This window comes from Cololabis saira, chromosome 17, assembly GCF_033807715.1.
Source record: "Cololabis saira isolate AMF1-May2022 chromosome 17, fColSai1.1, whole genome shotgun sequence".
Taxonomy (NCBI): Eukaryota; Metazoa; Chordata; class Actinopteri; order Beloniformes; family Belonidae; genus Cololabis; species Cololabis saira.
In genome coordinates this window covers 19,501,227-19,527,291 of record NC_084603.1, presented here as the reverse complement: position 1 = coordinate 19,527,291, position 26,065 = coordinate 19,501,227, and the positions used below count along the sequence as shown (strand labels likewise).

Genomic DNA, 26,065 nt, shown 5'->3' with positions numbered 1-26,065 from the left:
GAGGACTTCAGCTGGTTATCTTTTTAGGCTCTGGCAGTACTTGAGTTGTTATTTTGGTAGCAACATCTGAAATGAGGACGGATCAGTCAGAACAAATGTAAGGTAACATTAGTTAGTAGCAGGTTGAGAAAAGCTATGCTAAACTGAAATACATAGCTTGTGGTACCTGAGGTTAGGTGGGCCTGTTCCAACAAGTGTTTGTGTCACTCATTTGTCAGTTTTAGATCAGTTGAGGGGCTCTTCTGCCAGTATGGCGGTGTCCAGGTCGATGAAAAAATGTTTTTGGTGAGTGACAGTAATAGGAACATTTAAATGATAAAAACTGGAAAAAAAAACTTTAAGTCGAGGATTGAACCCTCCACAAATGCGAGCAAGAGTCTTGCACTAAAAGGAATCAAATGAAAAATAATTTCAATGCCAAAATTAATGTTTTTTTTCAACCAAACATTTTGTAAGATGATGAAGTGTGCACTTTGTGGTTTAACAACAATGGCAAACAAAAAAGAAATTACAAAGAGGTTTTCTTTATAAAAATTTCAAATATATTTTATTTGTTCACTCTTTTGAAAAAACAAGGATCTATTTCAGTAACAGGACTACTTACAGGTTAATAGGTTAGACAATATCGTGAAAGCGTAATCTTTCACCTGCTACAGAAAGTGTATTCAGTTGCTATGTGTGTACGTATGATTTCTGTTTTCATACCATAGGAGTTACAGTGAAGCAAATTTAAGATTTTAAGTACAAAAAAAGGGAAACATTTGAAGGTTGATAGCAAAAATAGTGAGTACCAGAGACTTATTAATCCAACCAATGTTGGTTCTGTCCAGAGTCTTTTTCTCTTTCACTTTCCACTCGCTTTCAGGAAGATGTCTTGTGTGTTTTAATTTTCTTCGCCCTCCAAAAAAAAGATAAAAAATAAAAAATCAAGTTTTCATCTTTCCATAACCTAAATATGGTGCTGTGCAAAGTTAGTGGAAACATCATCCAGTCCATTTGTCTCATTCCATTGGTCTTCTTTCCCAGAAGGGATTTAGAAAAAAAAAAGAAGAAAGCTAAAGCCCAGATTTGTAATATTAATCGTGACTTTTTACATTATTAAAACTTGCAGTTAAATGGATGATCTACTTTTCTTTCATGTTTGTTTCTGGGAGCTCTCCTCAATTGTGCAAATGTGTGCATTGGCACATCCCGCAGCCCACGTATACGCTATCAATTTCATCTGCTCTCTTGTAACCCTGAAACAAACCTCCTCTCCTTTTTCACTGAGTCTGTTTGTAATAATTCCAAAAATGAGCAGTTCTCTCTTTAAAACTCAGTCTCTATTTCATAATGCTACAGGTTGATGAGTTTGCTGAAAAATGTGATTGAAGTGATTTTTTTCTACTACATCAAAAAATAAAAGCAGAATTCTTATAGAACATTTCCTTAAGTTTCAACGGGCAAATCAAAATGATGTAATTTTATTTCCATAACGAAAAAAAACCCATCCTGATTAGAAATGCTATGTGAGGAAGCTGTTGGTAAGTTGATCAGAATGGCAACTCCTGAAACTACCTGATTCGCGTTTAAGCTGAAAAAATAAACACTTATCTCACGCAAAACGTTGTCACTCTATACAGTATAAAGGGCTGGAGACACATTTTGCAGGGCTCTTGGGGTCAGGGAGGAGTTAATGAAACAGAATTAGATTTGAGTGGAATGTGGGAGCAGTCGTGGATTCTGCAAATGCTGCAGGAAGCCACGTCACTGGAAGACGGTGTGGTAAGTGGGACACTGATGGGATTTCATGTATTTTACGGCAAACTTGAGCTCCTTGTTCTTCTTGTCCCATTTGTGAATGGACATGAGAAGCAGCTGCTGGTCCACTTTGCGGCCCATGATGAGGAAGTTGGAGCCCAGGCTGTCCAACTGGGAGCACGGGCAGTTGGCGCCATTCTTAATGTACAGTGTCAACTTCTTTAAGTCCTTCTTCCTCAGTACGCCCTGCTTCAAAACCTTCTTTTTCTTTTGTGCTGCAATCAGCTTCCGGTCCCCCTTCTCTTTTTTCACCTCCTTGATTTTCATCTTCAGGGCTTGAGGAAAAGACAGAGAGATATTTAGTCTCAGTTTGACTAATGCACACATTCATCCCTGTATGCTGTTGACAATTGCTCTCATTCTTCTGATCCCATACTTTTTTTTGTAACATGTCTCCTGAATATCATAATATCATTTTTCATGCATGCTAAACAAATTACATACCTATGTATGTTTATGCATCTGAGACTTAATAAAAATGCCATAACCCAGAGGTTTGACATGCTTTTGGCTATACCCTGACCCAAAACCCTTTTGTTTGCTTCTTCGCATCCACCAATATAGTTCCTCTCTGGTTTTGCTGTTTTCCCCATGTGTGCTGTATGATGATGATGGTTGCACCGATGCAACATTGTTTTTTGGATGACCAAAATAAACAATAAAAGAAAGAAAAAGAAAGAAAAAAAAGAAAACAATACAAAGTCCCAATAATACAGTACATGTTTTCACTTAGTAGATGCAGGTGTGTGGTGAAGGCACAACTCCATACCATGATTTAGTGCCATTATTTTCAGTTTTTGATTAGGGTTCATTTAGGTAAGTTTAAGAAACGATCATATATTTCGCTGAGATAGAGATTCTAAGGGGGCTAAACTTTTTAACGGTTACAAAGGAGTTGAACCTAGTTGACAGCGTGGGTGTTGGTGGCTGCAGGCCTCTCATATTTCCCACGCTCTTATTCACGTGCTAGCAAAATGTCCTGTGGGAAAATTATTGGCTGACTTATGGATATTTTTTTTCCAAAACATATTGACATGCCCCAGGACAGTAAGAATTGATCCTAATACCTTGTTCAATAATCCCTTCCTTGCCCTCCTCTTTTTTCTTTTTTTTTGTGTGTTTTTCAACTTACTGAGCACTAAAAGATCCGTTAGTATGTCTTGTATCTGCTTCCAATTCAAATTAAAGTGAATCTAAAATACTTCTTTCATCAAGTCCAGCCCTCTGGTTCAGGCCATGTTTCTAGGGTTTTATTTTGAAACCAAACTCATTAAGCATTGATCATAACTTGAGCATTGTGAAATTACCACCTAGAATCACTGTCATCGGTCCACATGTGCTGTCACATTATTTACGTCATTTGCAACAACTGCTCCTTTTAATCAGTATCATAATCAGATGCAAGCCATGTCTCTCCTTGGGGGCCTAGCTGTGTGTTTTCAAGCAAGTATGCAGAACAAGGGACCTCTGTGTACAGTTTTCATAATATGTGAACTTCCGTTACAGCTCAGGTTTATCAGGCTGATGAAACATCATTCTTTTCATCTCCTGCTAAGTCTCTAATTCATAGTTTCATATCACGACATTAAATTTGAACTGGGAACATTCACTGGGGACGGATGAGATCAATCATTGTTTGGGCAAAAGTGCAGGGTCGGTATGAGGCATCACTATACGTGATGTTGGAAGATTGCCATTTCACTTCTCGCCTGCTTGTCTACGGTTGTATAAACACCTCTCGGTATGCTCTGATAGGTATACCGGACATGTGAAGCAATAGCATACTCAGGAAGGAATGCGTCCTGCCGAATTGCCCTTCGTTCACATCCAGCTCCTTTACTGAGAGCATGTGTTCATGGGCTTCATCTGCGTGTCTCCATGCCTGAGAATATGTGTATTTTCTGAATGACTGCATTCATGTTTATCTATGTGTTAAGTACAAGTACGAAGGATGAAATTGCCACCTTTCCCCTCCTATTTCACTTAAAATGGGCACTCCTATTCAGTCTTATTCAGTAAGAAATACTCTGGTGGGGCCTGCTGTGCAGCCTGGCCAGCATCTTTGTGACACATCTTTATACAAACCCACTCTCTTTAATGTGAGCTCAGAGAAGCGTGCTGTAGTTTTAAGGAGAAACAGCTTCTCTTTAAGCTAAAACAGTCAACCGTCGGCCAGGTGTATGCGTGCTGCCAGACTCACATCCTAACCCTCTTTTCTGTCAAGTGTAGCATGCTGCTGGATGGTACTGCGAGGCATGTTAAGGGTGCCAAATGCAGACTGTAACTAAATACAAGAATGCTGTGGAGGTGAATGCAGTCTGAAGATGGGTGAAAAGAGATCAAAATCTAAGAGGAACATCTTATCAAGAGATTATTGCACCTATCTTAGAATCCACATCTCATAATTTCTATCATTTAACAGTGGGATGGGGAGGCTAGATGTTCACATTTGGACGAAAAAAACCTACAGGATATCGTTTGTTTGATGTAACACGAGAGCACATCTAGTAAAATGAAACAAAACCCAAGTACTGTATCATTAAAACACCACCTGACGTGGCACATCCTTCATATGATGTTTCATGACTCGGTAACACTTTGCAGTTAGAGGCTGGACTGGAGGCTAAACACGGACCGGTGGAGCTTGATGTGTGCATGTGTCTATGTCTATATGGCATTCTGTTGCTTACCAAAGTCACTGGCGCAGTAATGCTCCATGATGTTGTCTGCTTTCAGCTCGTTGTCACATGGCGGACACACCTTAGGCACTGAGAGGACAGGAAAATAATTTGTCATCAGCTGCACAGAATCACATTTTACTTGCTGCTGTAAAGGGCAGATTGACTAATATTTAACAGCTGAAGTCATACTCAGTCAAGTGCAGTCAGAAAAAAAACAAAACTGTGTAAGTATGCATTTGTTAAACCGTGAGCACTTTTGGGTCACACATTCGCAGCCCCCACCAGCTCCTCTTGTCAGAGGCGATTTGCTGTGGAGCAAATACTTAGTCCAGGAGACTGACTGATGTTTGCCCTGCAATTACTTTGGAGAAAATGTTTTTATTCGGCCCGTTGTATATTTTGGTGGTGCAGGCGTGGTCTTGGCTGTGCAGAAAGGTAAACCCTGTGGCAGGAGCTGCTGAACATGGTGAAAAGTGATTCAGTACACAGACGCAGCCAGCACTTAGGCCACACAGCAACCACACATTGTGAAATGCCGAGAGGAAATCAAAGCAGCAGGTTCTGTTTATTTGTAACACAAAATTTATGGTCACACGTGCTTTGCTATACAACACGTTTAGCCTCACTTACTTCGATATGGGGCTTTGAAACTGTTATTATTGTGTACCCACAGACGAGACACGCGTGACGGATAAGTCCCCACATGGATCCATTTTTATTTACATACTGCAAAAGCTTGTTTTTTTTTTTCCTGCCCTTGTTTATTCAGAAAATTGAAAAAATGTGCTTGACAATGTAATAAAACATTTTGTCATAACAAACCTGCATCCAAAAGTTTTAAGCGTTGTCTTTTTCTGACACACTAATGCAGATGTAACCATGTAATTTCCTCTGAAAGCTCTTCAATATAAAAATGTATTAAAACAGTTACTACATAAACTGTGTAATCTCCAAGAGGCTGGTTGCATCTAATATCAGCCTATCCCAGAAGCTTTAAGCCAAGTGAGTTAAGAAGAGCAGAATATGAAACGGGGCTAGAAGAGAGAAGGATGTGTGATAGAAATCCATCCTGCTCTATATATTTAGTCTGCACATACAGGGCTACCAGATCTCAAATCTGTGACTGCCTGTCTGCAGGGAAAGCAGCGCTGCCCCGTTTGCTGAGTGAGCAGCCTTTTCTTTTTCCTTTCTCTCTTTTTTTGAGACCGGAGCTACATTTTTTGTAGTCACTCACCACAATATCAAAAAAATGCTCTCCCCCAGGAGTTCCCTGCTCCCTTTCTCCTATCCTCTGTGTCTGCCGCTTACAAACATACACTTATTCAAATGCACATGGGATAGTCCTCACACAGTTCAGCCCCTGGGTTAAAAATCAGGGTTCAGAGGTTATCACCCCAGTCCAGACCTCAGCGTCTGGCCAGATAATCAGAGGGGTCAAAGTTTAGCATGCTTCGCTGCTCGGGTCACGGAGAGATGTGTGTGTGCGTGCATGTGTGCATGTCGGAGGCAGTTGAACCATGTTCTTGAAGAGTAACTGCCAGTTTTTCTCCTCGGAGGGTTCTCATGCATTCACAGGCAGGAGGTCTGCAAGGCCTACAGGGTCAAGCTTGTAATTGTCTGGTGCTGACATAAAGACTGGGACTGCAGCATGGACATGCACACACACACACACACGCACACACACACATACGTGCACTATCCCACACAAGCATGCAAAGATCAACAGACAACAATATGTCACTGGATTTGTCTGTTTTGAATGATTATTTTGGAGCAGCAACATCTTGCTGCAGCTCAGAGGTAACTCATTCTGGTTTTCGCAGGGGTGGTATGTTGGCAGGAGGCCCTGCAGCGCTGGTGCCAGAGCATGTGTCAGGAGAAAGCAGTGCCTCCATGAAACTTAGTTGAGCTTGGACCCAAAACCACCGTTTAGATACCACTGAGAAATAACTTAAGCAATGACTGCCCTCATCAACGGCCTCCGCTGGGGGAATCACCGTCATGTTCTGATGGGAATCAATCCTGCATAGCTACGTTTTTTCCCCTGGATACATTTCAACAGCAAATATTTTGACATTAGATCATTAATGTATTTTTTTGCCAACAACTCAAAGCAGCTAAAGACTTTTTTTCTTTACACATTCCATGTGATTACATTTAAAAAAAATTAAGCTCTTGCCGTGGTTGACTTTGGACTTGGTTACTTCTTCTGTGCTAGTTTTGGCATTTGCATATTTGCTTCTAAACTTATTTACTGAGACTCTAATGTTGCGAATGATTCTGACAAATAATATTGTTTCACAGATGTATTGTTGAGGAGCTGGAGGAGGCTAGGAGTCAATGAGTAAGGATGAGAGGAAAAGGATGATGGGCGCCTTTATGAGTAGGGAGGTGGTCTGCTGGAAAGCCCTGCTGTTAATCTTCAAACGGCAAGCCAGAGTGGAAATGGTGAACGGCAAGAGTCCAAGAATTTAACTGCACAACTTCACTTAGTCATCACTCTGAGGTTAATATCACTCTCTCCATTTCAGTCTCTCATTCCTGCTGTCTTTTGCCTGTCATATCTCCAAGGAAATCTCCAACAAAAACATATTGAACTTGTTTGACTGCACTTTTGATGTTAATAGAAAATATGCGAAAGGTCACCCGAGGTTTTGGAAGAAAATGCTGCCCAAAGATGCACCATTGTGCACCGATGGACCGCCTGTGACCACAGAAAGCACTTATGCTTTTACCACTGTTATTTTGATTTCAGTATTTGGTTCTTAGATATTCTATAAAAAGCAACAACATGAATTATGGAAATCTCTAAATCGCAGTTTTTTTTCCATTCCCATTAACTGCCTAAACTGCATGTATTATTAGATGACATTTAAAAATCTGAACATCATTATTACATGGCATTTAAAAATCTTTTTCTTTTACTTGAGACAAGGAGTTGAAACTACAAACATTTTAGTGCCATATTTCACAAGCTTATTTAAAAAAAAACTTGGCAGTTGGATGAATTTTATTTACAATATATTCAAGGTTCTACTGTACGCTTTGGTCCACTTGTTGTCTCTTCAGGCGCAGACACATGCACCTTCACACATTGATCCGACAGTATGGTCATCTGATTCCCCGTCATGTCTTGTACTTCACTTCACAATGACTTTTATGAGCGGAACGTTCCATCTAGATGCTTGGGTCACTCGCTCATGCCTCATTTGGGCTCCTTTAGTTATGAAGAGCAACACTTATGATATAAAACGGTACTGTGCTGGGCTGGAGTTGCAGTGTGTGATTTACATCTGAGAGCCTCACAACTGTTTATATGGGCCACTAAAGGGCCACTAAAACAAAATATGCTCCTAGCATCTGTGGCAACCCTACACAGAGGAGAAAATGCATACTCAAAAGGCCTAGGCAGTCTTCCATGTACAGAGCTCTGGGTCACATTTTCCTTTTCATATAAAGAGCCAGGGCCACATGAGTAGTGCCCATTGTACTGCTGGAGACCTGACGTGGTTGTTACCTTTAACATGGCTGTATCTTGAACTAGTCATATCACGGAGAGAGGAAAAGACAGGCAATATATTTCAGAGATTCATGCAATTTATTGATTTTAACTAGGAGACATGTTATCTTAAAGAATAAGCAAACATATAACTTTTGTTATAATGTTTACCCCATGCATTAACAAATCCGATACTATAACTCTTTAGGACTTGAGAGTGTATTGATTTAGTGATGCATGCAGCATAAACTCCTCTCCACCTGATAGGCTGACCCGAGCTTTGTTTTTGCTCCTGGGATACCTGGTTTTCTTTTGTCAGCGGCCTGCATGTATTCCCTTGGATAATATGCTTGTGTTACACATAATCACACCCCCATGGGCTCACAACACAGATACACACACACCCAAGGACAAGGGCTATCACATGCACACATGCATGCCAAAAATCCTGCACACCCACAGCCTGACCTCAGGTGGTGGTGGAGGACCTCTCACTATTGGCTGTGGCAGAGAGGTGGAAAGTGGATCTAACTCTGTACTGATAGTTTCCACAGGAGCCCTCGAACCGTGCCGTGTTGTGTAATTGCAGAATAGCTCAGATGGCATCGGGGCCTCCTGGACGGGGAGAACGGCAGGGAGCCCGGTCCTTGATACCCGTCGTTGACCCAGCTCCTCAAAATTCATCCAGATTGCCACAAGATTTGTTTCGTGATTCCACATAAAGAGAATTGTCAGTTTCCTTTAAAGACACTGCAGGTTCCCAGAAAACTCACTTCTGAGAGTTCTTAGCTGAAATTCCTTTTTTATTATTGCTGGCTGTCTTCGTGTGTGCATGCATGTGTGTGTGTGTGTGTGTGTGTGTGTGTGTGTGTGTGTGTGTGTGTGTGTGTGTGTGTGTTAGAGCCAAACGCTTGTCCTCAGGATGGCCTCATCGGCACATCTAAGAATATCTGGTTCTCAACAAAATGTCAGTGACTGAGCCCTCAGGCTAGAACTAATATGGGTTCACTCTCAGTTTCAAACACAGACACACACCCCTGCACACACTCAAAGACATATACTCAAATGTAATTGCTCTATTAACCATTATCCCTCCTTTGTTTAAACGTGGTTTAGATTATCTGATTATTTAAAATCTAAATTACACCGATTTTGTCGTTTCTATTTACTGATCAGCAGTTTAAATCTAAAAAGGAAATAAAGATCCCTAACTTGTATAGTGCTGCAACACATGTCATAATCTAGCTGCCTCTGATCATTATTTATTTAGATATGATCAACAAATCGTTGCCTGTTTGAGGAGGTGGCAGACAATGTTTAAGCTGTCTCCTTCTCGCCGTGCATGCAAAAGAATGACTTATGACTCTGCAGAGCTAAAATGTCACATAGTTGATACCCGTCCTACAAAAACAGAACAGCCAATTTCCCAAATGGAACAAGTCAGATGTGTTTTAATTCACCTCCAAAAACCTTTCCTCACATTTTCAAAGAATCAGAGGAGATACTTAGATGGTATGTGCTGTGATGCTTATTGATAAAGTGAACGAAATGGCAACACCCCTACAGGACAAACATATTTTTGGCTTTATTGACTCAAGGAAATCACTAAAATCTATACTCTCAAATGCTAAACAAAAACCAACATTCAGTACGGAGCAATCAAATCAGGTAATAAAGAAGAAATAATAAACAGTTAAAGGAAAGTATTGGAGTGATGTGAAGAATTCGTTTTTTGTGCTCCAAAGCCTTAAAGAAAGCAAAGAGGCAGACACTTCTTCCTCTACAGGAAGCAGCTTTTCTTCACTTTTCTGCACCGTCTGCCTCTCTTCGCTCTCCCGCTTCCCTCTCCTTTCTTTCTCCACTCTCCATTTGGCTCTCCTCACAACAATCAGACTTAAGTTATTCCCATTCTCTGCCTGCCTCTCTTGTTCTGTCATGTCGACTAATTATCGGCAGCTCAGCAATTGGCCTTCTAGTTAATTGGCCCGCCGGCTGCCAGACCCAACAAAAGCCGAGCAGTCTGGGACACAGTGGGGACTGTCCCACTTCACTGTCTAAAGACTCTCATCGACTCCCTCTCGGCACTGACTGCTTTTGTGAAGAGGGCTGCTTTAGTAGTCACAAACACACACATATGAATGTATTTCTGCCTAATAAGTTCTCACTCACGTTCTCAGAGCCTGCTGTCAGTCTGTCTGTCCTCCTCCTTATTGATTACACAAATATTTATGCAGCGACGTGCTTCATTTGTATACATGTTCATTTTTGTGACACTTTGCAGAGCAGCTTATGAGTGGTTCAGAGTGACATAAAACATACAACATTCTTTTAGTTATTAGACTGATTGATTAGCTGTGAATGGAAGTCTGCTGATAAAGGTGTGTGTGCGTGGATGCAAATCTATCTTAAGCCTTTTTCTTTGGTTTAGATGCATGCATTATCACAGTCAATTTATCTTAACTCACTGATATTTCTGGCCACTGGAGTCTCTCAGTCTCTCGTCTCTGTCCCTGCCTGAGGCAAATGAGTCTTGTCCCGTCACTCAGGAAGTTTCCCCTTCAGCCTCTTCCTGCTCCTGTCTCCTTCCCTGAACCCCTCTGGATAGGCTCTCAGTTCAACTAGCATTTCATCGTGGCGCAGACTCTGACTTAAAGAATCCGACTGTAAATTTTGATTTACTAAAGTTAGGGAGAAGATTTACAGTTCTGAAATATCCAGAGCTAACAGGAACTGTTTTGTCTGAATTATTCCTTTCATTATATCCCATCATTTATAAAAGTGTAGCAGTTGTCGTTACTTTCATTAGCAGTATCACATGTTGAAGTCCTTGCTTATGTAAAGTGGTATCCTTAATAATTTGAGAGAAAAGTACATTTTAAACATGTTTTTGGACCATATTCTATCAGTATTAAAAGATTCAACTTGCTTCCTTGAATGATTTTGTTTTATTGTCATTAAAAAAAAGTTTGTCATACCTCTCTATTTTGAATTTAGAGCAAACGCTGATTTTACAACTTGTTACTTTGAACCCATAACTTTGACTAGAAACTTCATCAGGTGCCAAATACATTAAAATACTTTTAGTTGGATGCCTGTTATGAGTGAGTGTGCACAAAGCTGCACCTACCTGGTGGCTGGGTTGCTTGGTTCCCGGTGAACTGCATGGGGATGCAGAGGTCATTATCGATAGGGAACTTGTCACAGGTCAGCATCTCTGGCCAGGGGAAGCCATAGGTCTCCATCACCGGAGCACAGCTGTCTCTTACAGCCTCGCACAGCGAGCGGCAAGGATAAATTGGCCTGTCCAGGCACACAGGTGCGAACAGCGAGCACAGGAAGACCTGAGTATCAGCGTGGCATCTTTTGGCCAGGAGGGGCACCCAGCTGCCCGCCTGCTGCTTGACTTCTGGCATAGTCTCATGATCTAAGAGGTTGGGCAGCCTCATCTTCTTGTAGCCCACATTGTGGCAGAGGCGCAGGTCAGCTGGTATGTCCACACACTGGGGTTGCTTGGTGTAGAAGCGGCCATTGTGGAAGTTGTCTGACTGCCAGCTGTAGTAGTCGTACTCATCTGCGGCCACGATGGTCAGGAGGAGGAGGGAGAAGAGCGACAGGCTCAGCGCCAAAGTGAAGGAGCCCTGGGTTAATGCCCACCTGGGGCTCTTTTGTCCGTGTGCCATGCCTTTCTGAGTTCAGACCAACAATTTCAAGAAGGCTGTATCCAAAGTCTCCAAAGTAACTCAGTAAAGACAAAATGCAAAGAAAAGAAAGGAGCAACTAGGGCAGGCGTGCAAGATGTAATCCCCCTTTTTTTCTCCTTCAGTATGGACGCAGAAGATTGAAAACAAAAATGTATAATTCCCTTCTTCCCTGCAGAGTCAGCCCGCTAAGCCTCCCTGCAACACTCCCTGTGTGTGTGTATGTGTGCCTCAGGTAATGCAGAGGGGTCACAGCACTCAGGGACGGGTGAGCACACTACCTCTTCTCTGGACCTCTGACTTTCTAACTATGCACTGTTTCTAACTCTTCTGCGCTTCCCCTGTCTTAGAACTGTCTCCGGCCCTCCCCTGCTCCCTGCCTATCAGTCTGTAGCTGCAGAAGAGTATCTAGGTTTTAAGAGGCAGTGGTAGCTGCTTTCCTCAGCTGCCTGCCCCCCTAACAGGCTCCACCATTCATCTTCCTACTGGCCTCCCCTGGACTCACTCACAACAGCGTGAGCCAATCACAGCCATGAGGGAGGCTCCCAGTGGCCTTCAGGACACTCCCTCTGCCCCTCATTCTGCACAGAACCCCTCCTGTAGGACAAGTTAACAGAAAAGAATAGGAGACAAATTGATAGTAACTTCCTGCAGCAACTTCCTTATAGTTTTATTTTCATTTATCAAAAATGCACAAGATGCCTTTGGTCAGGAGTGCACTCACTCAGCAGAGGTTTTTCAGGATTCTCCTCTGCTTCCGTGGCACTGAGTGAAAGTTCAAGAAGTTCCTTCCACTCAAAAGAAAGGATGTCTGCTTGCCATTTAAGTCTGCTCACTTCATTAGCTTGAAACAGTCTGGCAGTATCCCTTTCCTGGCAACAACAAACACAAACAAACACACACATTCAAAAGGCACAAATATACATTTGAAAAAAAAAGTCAGGGGGATAGATGATGGAGGTTCAGCGAGGGAGAAGCGAGGTTACAGAGGGCTGGTTGTGCAGCTACAGGTGGCTAGGTGGTTTGCTGGCACTATGGGAGATATGCTAATGTATATGTTGGCTGTGAATAGAGGCACGCTGCCTCTCTGTCGCTTTCTATCAGTGCCGCTGATACAGTGAAGGCCTTCATCTTTGGAGCCAATTCACCAGAGGGGACACATTCAGATTCAAAACGCTGTAGCATTGTGAACAGGATGTGGCTCACACACAGGGTGTTCCAGCATCTCGCATTTGATCTGCGTCACGCCTTAATGCTTTTGCTGGTGTGAATGGACTGTAAGTGCAGGTCCTTACAAGCGATCTGAGAGTGGCTGTTTGTTTGCTCAAGCTGATATTCTATCACAATATACCAGCAGTGTTAGGACACAGGATGGATTGTCTTGCAGATGGACACTGGCTGATGCTATGAAGTAAAGAGACATGGGAGTTTGGATTATTATTATTAACTGTATGTGGCAGTATAAACAAGGACACTGAAAAAAGTGCGCGCATGTGTGTTTTGCAGCTGGTGGAGGACTGGAAGTGAGTCAGGGACTGTATTGTCTTTTGCCTGTGGCAAAGAAGATAAAATTCCAAGAACAGCAGACAGTCCATAAAGTCTAATTCAATAAGAGAAAATCAAATAGATAAAAAACTGGTTTAATATGAGTTAACCAGCCACATCAATAAAACTCCATGTTATCTAAGCAGCCGTTCAATTTTTTAGCATCTTGACTACACTTTCACTAATATCCAAAGCCAAGGGATAATGCGAATGAGATTACTGCATGATCTAATCATTCAAGAGTGGAATTGAAATGTTTCAAACTTATCTATTTAAGCTACAATACAAATCCCTTTTTGATGTATTGGTCTTTGGACACTGAGGAATGGTTTCTCTGGAAATCAAATAGCTGCAGCAGAGTAAACAAATACAGTCTACTCTTAGAGCAGCTTTCATAACTTACAGCATGGAAAGATGAGGTGGTGGTCAGCAGAAGTCTTCCCAGACATGCTGAAATCATGACTGAAAGCAGAGTCGAGTGGGCCTTAAAAATTGTTTTGCTTCTGATAAGTTAAAGCAAAGACTATATGACTGTGATTATATGACTATACGACTGTGGGAATCACAAATAGAAACCGCTCAGCTGACCTTTGGCATTGTGGCCAATCAATATTACTCCCAGCTTATAATCTGTGGACCTTACTCCTTCATGAAGGGGTGTTTTATCTGTGCACACATTACTATCTTGGTGAAGTATCTAGTATACACGTTAGTGCAGCGGTGACCTATTTTAAGCCTGCCAGCGTTTCCTCTTGATACAAGCACAGTGTCGTGCCTTCAAGTCAGTAACAAAAGTGTCTTTCATGGTAATCAATCAACAATGGTTGTCTCCTCTTGTTCTCCTTCCCCTAACTGGCCCCTGTGGCCACTAGCCAATCAAGTCCACTCTTAAGTTCCTAGCCCTCCGATTGGTCGGTGGTGATAAGATTAGGTCAAGCCTGTATTGTTGTGCCTAAAGGTTTAGCATGGTTTGAAAAGAGTGTCTAAGCAATTGTGTGTGTGTGTGTGTGTGTGTGTGTGTGTGTGTGTGTGTGTGTGTGTGTGTGTGTGTGTGTGTGTGTGTGTGTGTGTGTGTGTGTGTGTGTGTGTGTGTGTGTGTGTGTCAGGGTGTAAAAAGGACACGCTGGAGAGAGGGTGAGGTGGCCAGCCGTCCATATATGCCCTCCGAGCAGAGTTTGAATTCCAAACCACACAAGAAGACAGAGGGGATGAAGTGAAAGACAACAGGAACATCAGCATGTTGCAGGACTTTCTCTAACTGGGTTTCTCCACTAAAGACAGATGATTGTTTTCAAAGACTCAAAGTTGCAGTAGTTTGTGCACTTTTTTTTTTCATTTTCTGAATCAGCTGAATTACCAAAACTGAAGTCAGTTTCACCTAAATGTATGAGCACTGCACAAAGGATTTATCTGTGCAGTAACAGGTTTTCAGAAATCCCCACCTCCTTACCACACACGCACGCACACACATGCAAACACACGCACACACCTCGGACAGCAACAATGGGGATTAGCTTGCAGAACTGTCAAAACATGCGTGAAACTCACACAGTTGTGTCTCCCACAAATAGTTTTTCTTCCTTTTTTGTTATCTCTATCTCTCATTTTCTCTTTCTCTTTCACACATCACACAGGATAGGATTCAGGATAAATACTTTTTTTGACCCCTCAAACTTAGTATTTAAAAAAGACAACAGTTTCACTTCATGGTCTTGTGGGAAAATGTTGTGTCTCACATTTTGTACACATTTACATTTTTTATTCCTGCCTGTCTGTATGTATGAGGACATTTTATGCAAAATATCCAGGTGGACAGACACAAACAAAGAAAAAAAAGGAGATCAGCGGGGAGCTCTGTGTCTCTACGAATGCCTCAGAATGTCTGCCTCATTTCAGTTCATTCACTCGCCTCCAGCCAGGAAGGACTTCGTCAGAGCGATGGTTATTGCACATAGTTGCTGAAATGTGATGAAATTATGTTGGAAGATTTTAGCACCACACAGTCAAATAGTGTTAAACCTGTAGATGCCAGTCATGCTGGGCAGTGGAGGAGAGAGATTTGCTGCTGTGTTTGCTGGATCCTGTCTCTGGCCATCCGGCACAAATTCACCACCAGCGAATTGACTTTACTCGATTTTTTGCAGATGTTTTTTTTTTCTGTCTCCATCCTGTGCCACAGCCACTCTTTTACACGTCATATTTGATACCAGGGTCTGGAGGGAACATTCAGTCACACAGTCAAACATGCAATCAGTTTCTCCAGCCTTAGCCTGCCAGGCACACACACTCAAGCAGAGACAGGAAGAAGAAAGGGTTACCCACAAGCTGCAGCTGAAGGTGTTTTTCTTTGTTTGTTTGTGTGTCAGCTTGCAGTAAAAACCTTCAGGTGACTGGAGATTTTCTCTGAATGATACGACACACAAATAGATGAGCGTGTAAACACGGGCAGCAGCATACTTCCAACAGGCGGTCATTGTAACAGAGCCAGAGATGACGGCTGTCGTCAGCATTTCGGGTTAAACTTGCTACCACTGTGCTAGAATTCACACAATTGCTACATGTGTCTAAGTGTGTGAAAGCGCTTGTATATCTGGGCCTTTTTCTGTGGAAAAAAATGTGTTTCCGCCAAATGGGGAATGCAAATGTCAGCTTCAATTTAATCAGTCAGGCCGATTTCAGCAGCTCATGTTTCATCCCAGTGTCTTGATTCATACACATGCATGTACTTCCTCACTGTGCAAATAACAAGAGACGAGCAGCAGAGAAGGTTAAAACTAGCCTTACGAGTGCATCTCCCTGGTGAAGATATATATTTCAGTGCTTTTGACAGACACGTTCAAACCACATTCAGTGGACTGAAATCAGAGGGAGATGCATAAAGATGTGAGCGCCACCTCCATGTTCTTATGACATTTGCACTACCTGATCTGAATATTTTTAAGGAAATAAGATGGGATCAGTTTGAAGTTAAGATTTGATTAGTTATGAAGATTTATAAGAAGTCCTGGCACTGAATCCCAACTCTACTGTAATGGAGTTTCCTCGAAGTAAAAACAAAGGCAAATTGTCACAATTCCAGCCGCAATCTTGTAATTGGTTTTGTAGATATGGGTTTTTAAAAGGTTTATGTTTTAAAGAAGAAAAAAAAAGAAGAATTTTTTGCAGCTCTCCAGTTTCCTCTTTGACCCCATCCGTTTCAGCCTGTATGGAGCTACTGCACAGCGGAGGGTTTCAGCACAGCTTTGGGCCTTTGGTGTCTCTCCAAGTGTTAGCGTTTGTAATGTGAGCCCAAGTGTGAGTTGTATGTTCAGGCAGTTACCGCAAGATCTGCTGTGATTTATGAGCTGCCGACTTCATTGTTGGACACTTTCCTGTGCCTGGATGTGTTGCTGTTGTGTGTACATGCGCAATTAGTGATTCATCCACTTGTCTTTCAGCATGGAATCCCGAGTATGTCAGCGAGGACAGTCTGAACCCATTTCTCTTCTTCACCCTATCTCTTCATCTTTTTTGCTTTTGTGTATATGTATGTGTGTGTGTGTGTGTGCGCGCGCGCGTGTGTGTGTGTCAACATGCCTTCCTTTCTAATTTCTTTAATAGTCGGGGTCATCTTGAGTGTCTGACCTCAACCCTGTTGAGAAATAAAAAGATAGGAGTTTCAGCAGGCAGCGAAGGATTTTCCCATATCTCTGTGAAAGATTATATGATAGGGGGAAAGAATTTAAAAAGGTCTTTTTTTTTACGTCAGCCTTCAGGAATCATTATTTTACCCCATGAAACACTCTATCATGCTTTCAGTAAACTAGATATGCTGGTTATCCCAGTCTCCTTTAGGCACATGGACCCTGGTGTACAACAGCAGGAAAGTTCATGTAGCCATCTTTCTCAGAAGAGCTGGAACAATTGATAGACACCATCTAAATTCAACACAACGCTGCTTGCTGAAATATGTTTCCTGTGGTGCAACAACATTGGCTCAAATAAGACATCAGCATCACTTAAACTTGCATTTATTCTCATGGAAGTCTGTGAAAATATATCCTTGGGAATTGTCTGATATATTACCGAGGCCTGTTACATTGCATAACCACATGGTTCTACTTTCCGTCCACTCTTTTATAGACAGTTTGTTATTGAAATTTTAAGTCCGATATTGAGAAGCCCCCGCAAGGCCAGGGTTTTCACAGTATTTCCAAATTTGTGAACTTAAACAAAGCTGACACAAAGTCAAAAGCAAGAAAGGAAGGACTTTTGAATGGTGCCATCACAATAAAACGGTTGGCTGTTTCTCAGTCATCACTTTTATGTACAAAGGGACAGATCTCAGTGTTATTCCAGTACATCTGCATGAAGGGAAGTTAGATTTAAAAACAAAAAAAGGGTCATCCTTATTTCATGAGTCTGTTTTTTTTTTCTCCAGACAGACAGTTTAAGGATTTGTTTTTCTTGTTAAAATCTGGGCACTTCATTTTTTCCCATCCAACATCATTCATCAGTTATCTTAATTCAAAATCATTGTGTCGGTAGGAGTCCAATATGATGGCCAGTCATCACAATAAAATGCTGGATGCCATAGATACATGTTTTAAACATTTCTGGACCGCATGAGACAACTTTGTCTTTCGACTTGTCACATACCGCCGGTTTGCTTGGACGCTGAGTCTAGATTCTTTAACCTAAAATGTTTACCATAACCCCTCAAACAGACGTACCTCTTGTGTCTTCAGGACACTGCGATATACTGTTAAAGGGGTTCAAATAACACAAAAATTAAGATTAACAAAAATGGTTGAACTAGATGCTGATTAAAATCTTTTTCTCGACTGAAAGCAGTAAAATAAATGTCAAATTTAAAACAGAGTGATAAATTATGAGGTTATTCATTTTGTTTAAAGCCTCTCCATCATTTGTCCTGTTGTAGTCATCATTCATTATTAACAGAACGAATCTTCAATTTATCACTTCAAGAAAACATAATGATAAAAATAAGCTTATGACAATGCATGAAACTTGAAAATGGTGCTTAAATAATAACTGAAAAGGAAAAATGGAACGACAGATTGTTACCTGAATGAACAGACTGACATTGGATTTGAAATCATGTTGCTCTGATAACCAGCTGGACTGTGCTACTTTGATAATAAACTAAAATGTGTCATTTGCAACATTGCAATTTTTCTTACAACGGCAGCCTTCCCGGTGAGCATCTCGGTTTTCCAGTTTGCTGTAGTGCCCTAATCCCTTCACCATCTTAGGAACAGTCTCGAGTGCCCACTTTATTTCCCATCAAGACAATAAACTCTTTAAACCTTCTCATTGTGTTTGAAGTTTGAAGGTGAGATCCAAAATATATCTTTTAGTGTGGTGTCTGATGGACACTTTGGGTGCAAGTAGCCAAAGATTCCTTGATGTGATAGCTGATGGTTGAAATAATGACTTTTTTTTATCATGGCACTGCGGCTTTTAAAATCCAATCAATAATTCATCGCTTTGTTCGTAATTTCAAGCCAATGGGTTCAAGGCACATCTGTTGTCATCATTTCCATTGTCATCCAGAATAACCAAAATGCAATAAGTGCAAGATTAAAGAATTACAGGCATATTTAGCACGTTATGTTTTTTAATCGCTTAATCTATTTTTTAATCACTAACTTTACTTTTTTTGTTTGCAAGTTGCCTTTATTATGAAATCTGTGTTTGTGCGGTGGGCTTCTTGTACTTGAGTTTTGGGTAGAAAACAATGGTCAGTCACAGCTTGAAGTGGACATTGATTGGCTGTTACTGTGTGTGGGGGTGTTTAGCTACACTGGTAGGCTCCTATTGTAGCTGGACAGGCATGGAGGGAAACGGTGAGTAGCGGAGAAAAGAGGTAAAACTGGCGGAGCATGTGAAAGTTGTTGGTCTAGTGAATGGGGAATTTACATTTCTAAAATGCCCCAACAGCACTTTTGATAAAGGTAGAGTGATAGGCCTATGTGTTTTTTGTGTAAAGGACTTTGCTCACCACCGAAGCAGCTCAAGTTTAGCCACATAAACGCCAAGCACCCAGTCGCACCCGCAGCCACAGCTAACGCTAGCAGCAATGATGTTGCCACAGCAACGCTCTTCCCCAAACTAGACATGAGGAGAGCACCGCGCGCATGCGCACGTCTGAGACAGAGAGGCTGGCGAATGTTCTTGTGGATGTAAATGGCTAGGACTGCATCTGTTTCAGTCTGTTAAAAAAAAGACTTTATAAAGCCACTTTTTTTGTTGTTATAAATCAATCTTTTGATGTGCCACAATAATGAAATAAATCTAAAGGAAAACCCCTCAAATTGAGGGCTTTTCTCAGCAATTTTTAGTTGAGATTAAAAAAGAGATTAATCAGATTAATTAATAACAGATCTTAATTAATCTCTCGATTTTTTTAATTGCTTGACAGCAGCAATATATATATATATATATATATATACATATATATATATATATATATATATATATATATATATATATATATATATATATATATATACATTTAATGCACATTTAAAAACAAAATCACATTTTCTGTCATTTTACTGACATATAACTCACTGAAAGGTGAAAATCCGCAGTAGAGACTGGGATATCGATTACTGATGTCCTTCCATTACAATTCCTGTATATTTAAGCTGTCTTTGCCTGAAGCACATCATTGAAGTTCTCAACAGAGGAGAACAAGAGGTTCAAGTGAACTGTGCATAACTTAAATAGTATGACATATTACATAATACCATATGTTCTGAACAAATCCCACCCAGATAAATGAAGCCAAGAACAAACTAGTTAACTGTTAGATACAATGGTGCTTTTAGGCGAACCGATGGGCAGACGTGCTGCTGTACTGTGTTAGTGGGGAAAAGGCAGTTTCAAATTGGCAGTGAGATCATTGTTCCACACCACTTCATCCGTCCAGCTCCAGTCTGGTTACTATACACCGATGCTAGTTTTGGACAACACAAACTTTGGAACAAGAAATGCATAATTTTCTCTCTCACTCACTTACTCACTGTGTCGCTCTGTCTCATGAACATTACCCCACACATACCACTGTGCACAGATGAAAAATGTCAAGGGCAGACCACCTGGCTATTCCACTCCTGGTTAGAGGAAAATCTTCCTGTCTTCATCAATGAGGTGCAGTGTGCGGAGGGTGCTCTGTCCCACTCACGTATCACTGCCATTAGACAGGCATGTGCTGGGCCGGTTCCAGACCAGTGCCTGTTCATCCATTTACTGAAGTCCCATTCAAGGTAATCTACACCAGCCCAACCAATTTTGCAGGTGCAAAAATGTGCAACAAGGAGAATTTGGAGCATTATTGCTCTGCTCAGATGATCCTTACTTGAATTCAGATGTGCAGAAATGTTTATTTTACAAGCCAGAAAGCTTTTGTATCAGCTATGAAAAAGAAAAACTCTAAATGGAAACTGAGCCTCACTCAAAAAAAATGTATAGCAAAAATGAGCACAGCCCTGCACATACTTACTTAAATGTCAACTGATTGAAAATTGTACAGTATGATTTCCCAATAAAAACATAATTTCCAAAATGACCACAAGAGAATTTCTTCATATAAACAATCACACTTGCAGAGAAATATTCAATTGAGACTACGAACTAGAATCCACATTAAAAACTTAATGCAACAAAAGTGAATCCAATCGTGGTCACTGAAGTGCAAGTTAGAAGATCTATTATCACAAATAAATAAATAAATAAATAAAGGGCACCTTTGATTTCCAGGTTCCAGCTGCATGAACATGGTTGCAAAAAACATCTGCATCTGTATGGATTCTTGCTGTCACATTGCCAGAGAAGTTAACAATTTGAGTGTGAGTTATTAGTAAGGTACAAAAAATAGGATTTTTGGAGATCAATAGTAAAGTAAAGAATCAGGGCAAACACAGCTGAACTTATGATTTGGTTGTACAGTATGAGCCATTGTAGAAGAGCTGGATTGTCATGTCCCTGGCTCATGGTATCGCTCATGCCGTGCAGTTTATGTGCCAGCTCACATAGCTTGAGGAGAAAACCCTAAATGACTCTATGCCTCATGACGGTGAGATGGTACCGTACGTGACAGCCGGTCTGGCCTCCCAGCAAAATTATATTGACAAAAAATGTAAAAGACAAGTATGTCAGACATCCTAAATAATGTTTTAATTTCGTTAATAAGTGAAAGGTGAAAAGCTGTCATTTTGGGTTACGTTAGATGGACTAAACATAGTTTTGAATTTCCTTTTTCAGACTAAATCTGGACCACGCCAGACAAACTAAAACACTGAGTGACCACTTTTAAGCCAAAATAAGAGAAGATTTCCATGATTTCCATGGACACCCTGTGTTTGGTGGGTGGGTTTAACTCCTGACCTGTAGCCTGTTGTTGTATGTCATCTCTCCCCATTTCATCAAACCTTTTTTCATATCTTTCAAATAAAGGTTACTACTGTGCAAAAGCCTCCTGAACATTGAGAGCATTTTTTCATTTTTCTTTCTTTTTTGTCATATTTATTGTAAACCTCACTACACCTAGGGGAAGCAATGGCATTTGGCTGTTTGTGTGTAAAAGGTCTCTATAAAGAAGTTTCTGAACAATGGAAAAAAAAGGACATGGAAAAAAGCTGACTCCCACCCCACAAAAACTCAGCAGGGTTAATTTAATAAATCATGCAGGTCAAAAACAACACTGAGCTCTGTGTGCTGGAAGCAGACAGTGTGTCAGCTCACTTGAATCCAACTATCACTTTTGAGGTATTTTGAACTAGAATGTAGACGACAACTCCAACAATAACTATTCTACCAAAGAGCCACTGAAAATATAGTCTCTCTGGAAATATGTGACTCTACACTGCTCTGGACTCTGAGGGGGGGTGACATCCGGGGTGGTCGTGGTGGCCCTAGATCTCTTTGCATATTTCCCTGCTGCTTTTTTCTCCGCTGTCCCCTCTATCGCCTGCTCCAGTCTGGGGCTCGGCTACTGGTGAGCGGTGGTGTGTTGGGTCATCCCCTTGGACCTGGTGATGCTGGTGTCACGGGGGGTGGTTGTGCCTGGGTGGGGGGTTGTGGTGGATGTGGTTGGCTGGCTCCGTCTGACCTGACACCTGGCCTCATGCAGGGATCCCCGGCATGAAGATGTGGTGGTCCCTGCTGCTGGGGGTCTGGTGTGGGGGGGCTTCTGGTCTCTGCCCTGGGAGTTCCTCCTTTCTACCTTGTGCCTCCTGGGCAGCGGGGCACATGAAGCCGTGGTGGGGAGATACAATCCCCATGTTCTCACATATGCACAAGAAACATAAGTTAATTCATTTAACTTGACTTGACACAAATGATGTGCACTGTACAGTACAAGCTTCGGTCCATGAGTATAAAGTTAAAGGGGACCTATTATGAAAAACACGTTTTCTCTTGCTTTAACCTGTATAAAGTGGTCTCCCCTCAGCCTGCCAACTCAGAGAAGGAGGAAAGCAACCAAATTCTGCAGTGTCTGTACAGCCGCCTGGATGAGCCATCCAGTATGTGGCTTCTACGAGCCGTTCAAATTCTGCGTGAAACCACGCCCACAACTAACTCTTGCCGGAACAAAAACTCAGCCCGCCGGAGCTTCCGCCATTTTTTCGTAGCGGTGTATCGCGTCATTCGCATCATCGCGTCAGGCAGCCAATCAGCACAGTGCCTCATTATCATAGCCCCGCCCACTCAGAATCCCGCATAGATAATGAGGTTAGAGAATGGGAAGATAAAGACATGGCTAAGAGGCTGAATTTCTAATTTATTTAGCAAAAACAATTTTAAATAGGTATTAGATGCCATAATAGGACCCCTTTAAGAAACAAAGTCTCCATGGTGCAATGTGGATCAATCCTGATCAGACAACATTGTCTATGGAAGGTGAGAAAACAACCTGAGCAGCTGTGGTTTCTTCAGCAGAGGAAACTTATTTTATAATCATCAATCAATATAATTAATTTTCTATTGTAGCATTTTTGTCATTTCCAGACAGAATTTTAAGAATCTATGTTTCTTTCTCTGAATTTCCGTCACATGATGAGCGAGATAAATGTTTCTTTAATTAAAACAAAATCAGTCCAGATGGGGATGATTTCCTTTTCATCTACAACAAGGAAGCACAGTTACATGCGCTATCCTTTAATTCCTTTCCTTTATTTACTGTTACATTTTTGGTCTAGGACAGTTGCCCTTCTTGTGACAGAAGACGGGACAAGAGGCCCTGCGTCGTAAGACGACTGTCCCTCTCCCTCCAACTATAAAAGTCCCTCCTAGAGGGATATAAATGTTTATTGTTTTCTTTTGGCAGGTGATGAAGAGATGTCTTCATCTTTCTCCTCACCCTCATCTGTGACCCCATCCTTCTGTGATTGCCTCTGTCACCGTGTCCATTTCCTGGGACACTGTTTTGATTATTTCTTTAATCCGGCAGGATGCTGTGCCAAGTCGACAGCTGAAATGTATCTTCCTGTATCTTCCTGTATGTGACTAATATCATCCTTTACGCATGGATATTTATAGCACCATTTCTCCCCCAACCAGATGCACCACATTATACTTACACGCTGTAACCTCTTTTTTCTATCATTAGAACGAAACTGGTAGATCATAGTTATTAGGATAAAGGAAAAGAAACCCCAAATAAGTTTGAAAATGGGTTTGTTTCCTATTTTTCACTGTTTGATAGTCTTACAAAGAATTTTTATTAAGAGGACTGTGAGTAAAAATATGATTTCATTGATGATCACTGCTTGAAACCAGGCCTATATCTCCATAAAAATAATTCTTACACATTAAATATGATTATTGGAATAATAAACCTCTGCACAGCAACAGAACCACAGTCCATTACTTCTTTTTCTTTATTAATGTATTTGGATGGATCTGTGTTTCCAGATCGCATGGACTCACTGTTGGCTCTCAGAGTAATCTATTCCAATACATCCATCCATTATCTTGTGCATAAATTGCAAACATATGCTTGTGGATGTTGTACTGCCCCATCGTGGCACAAATATGCCTCCTTGGTGTAATTAAGCTCCCATTCTATTCACTTTTACCAGTCGTCCATATACTGTACTCCCTGTAAATGTCAGATTTATGTGAGCAGTTGACAAGTCCACCCGTTTGTCTCATCTCAGTAAGGGAGTGATGTGACATTTAATGGATAAATGGAGTTCATGTGTACAAGGGAAGATGTAATTTCCTGAGTCAGACTCTGTAAGAATGATCCCAGATTATTTTTGGAGTGCATCAGTTTGGAAAATGACTGGTTGATTAAAGTGACCTGAGCCAAAAAAATCTCATATCTGGTCTCAGGCCACCCATTGAGCTAAGTCATTAGATGGCACCATGAGAGACAGGTTTATGGGTCATAATGTCCGAGCTACTGCTGAAGAAAATAAATACAGAGCACTCAGAATGATCAGACGCAGCGGGGAGCCACAAAAGAAGACAGCGTTGTTTCATTAGGTGCATTAAGGCTAAGGGATTGGCAATCATTCACATGTGCAGCCGCAGACACACACACACACACACACACACACACATTCAGATGTAATTAGCAGCATATCTGCACTGGCCCTTTCCTGCCAGGCTGGGGCCACAGCTCAGCTCAGCACAGGACAGGAAGGCTGTCTGAGCACGGAGAGCACAAAGCACTTCAAAGCAACCGAAGACTGGCTGGCAAAGGCTGCGAGATCACTGGGGAGATAGAGAGGGAGAGGCAGCACATGAAAAGAAGCGAGGGAAGAGGGAAATCTATCTAAGTTGTTCTCAGAGAGAAAGAAGGGGAGACAGAGGAGGAAATGGAAGAATCCGGGAGAACCTGAGGATTATTGTCCTTCGCTTTTCTATTTTGTTATGATTGTGCTCTGTGAAAGCTGATGAAAATGCTGGGAAGAATCTTTGCAAATTATTCTTGCAAGTAATATGTCCTAATAATTAAAAGTGACAGAAATCGTTGTAAATATCAGCATGTATTTCAGTTTGTGTATTTTTACATTTGTTACCTCCAGGTATCTATTAGAATTATCTAAAACCCCTGTATGTCTGTGGACAATCTTTTGTTTTCACCCTTGTGTGGATGTAAGGACTGGCATTTACCTCACCACTTCTGTTGCTCGTTGTTACATTTTCATGAGCACGAAAGCTGACAACAATTCCTCTTTGCTTCACGCTTGTGTTTTTTGTCGTCTTGTTATTGATAAGCCTTCTGCTGACTCAGAGCCTCCTCGGGGTAAAATGCTGGCTCTCCAAGGAAGTGGGCAGCAAAGGAAGAGTCAGGCTCCTCCAACTCCATCTCAGAATAGGTTTGATAACACAAATGTGTTTCCAAACAAGGTATTCATTGCCTTTGGCTCACATGTTTTGCCTTTGTATGAAGGCACTGTTACGCTTTAATTAATTCAAAATGTGCGTTTTGATAAAATCATTAAAACATTAATTGTGGCACTGGAACAGATGAGGCAGTTGACTAAAAACACATGTAAACAATCCCATTGAATATATCAAGTTACCCCCCCCCCCCCCCCCCCTTTTTTTTTGGAGATGATAGAACAACACAAAGTCTTTCTGGTCTTCCCACAGCTCATCTCATCTCCCTGGGGCCACCCGCAGCAGGGGTCCCAAGACACATGCATGGCCAAAAACACTTACACATATTACGCATCAGATGATCATGAATTAAGTTATAATTAGCTAATTATTTATAATTAGTTACAATTAGTTATAATTAGCTTCTTACTCACTCCTACCCACCACTCCCAATTACATGGTAATTTGGGGTTTTAAATGTTTGTCCACTAGTAGGCGCA

At 41.4% G+C, this 26,065-nt stretch overlaps 1 protein-coding gene across 1 annotated transcript; it reads right to left on the bottom strand.

The window, feature by feature from the left end:
• Window positions 1-516: 516 nt before the first annotated feature.
• Window positions 517-12,083, bottom strand: sfrp5 (secreted frizzled-related protein 5). Its single transcript, XM_061744706.1, has 3 exons — window positions 11,108-12,083; window positions 4,491-4,568; window positions 517-2,075 (listed from the first exon to the last, which is right to left on the bottom strand). Exons 1-3 carry the CDS (start codon window positions 11,658-11,660, stop codon window positions 1,747-1,749), a joined length of 960 nt encoding a protein of 319 aa, XP_061600690.1. The 5' UTR covers window positions 11,661-12,083; the 3' UTR covers window positions 517-1,746.
• Between the last annotated feature and the right edge of the window lie 13,982 nt (window positions 12,084-26,065).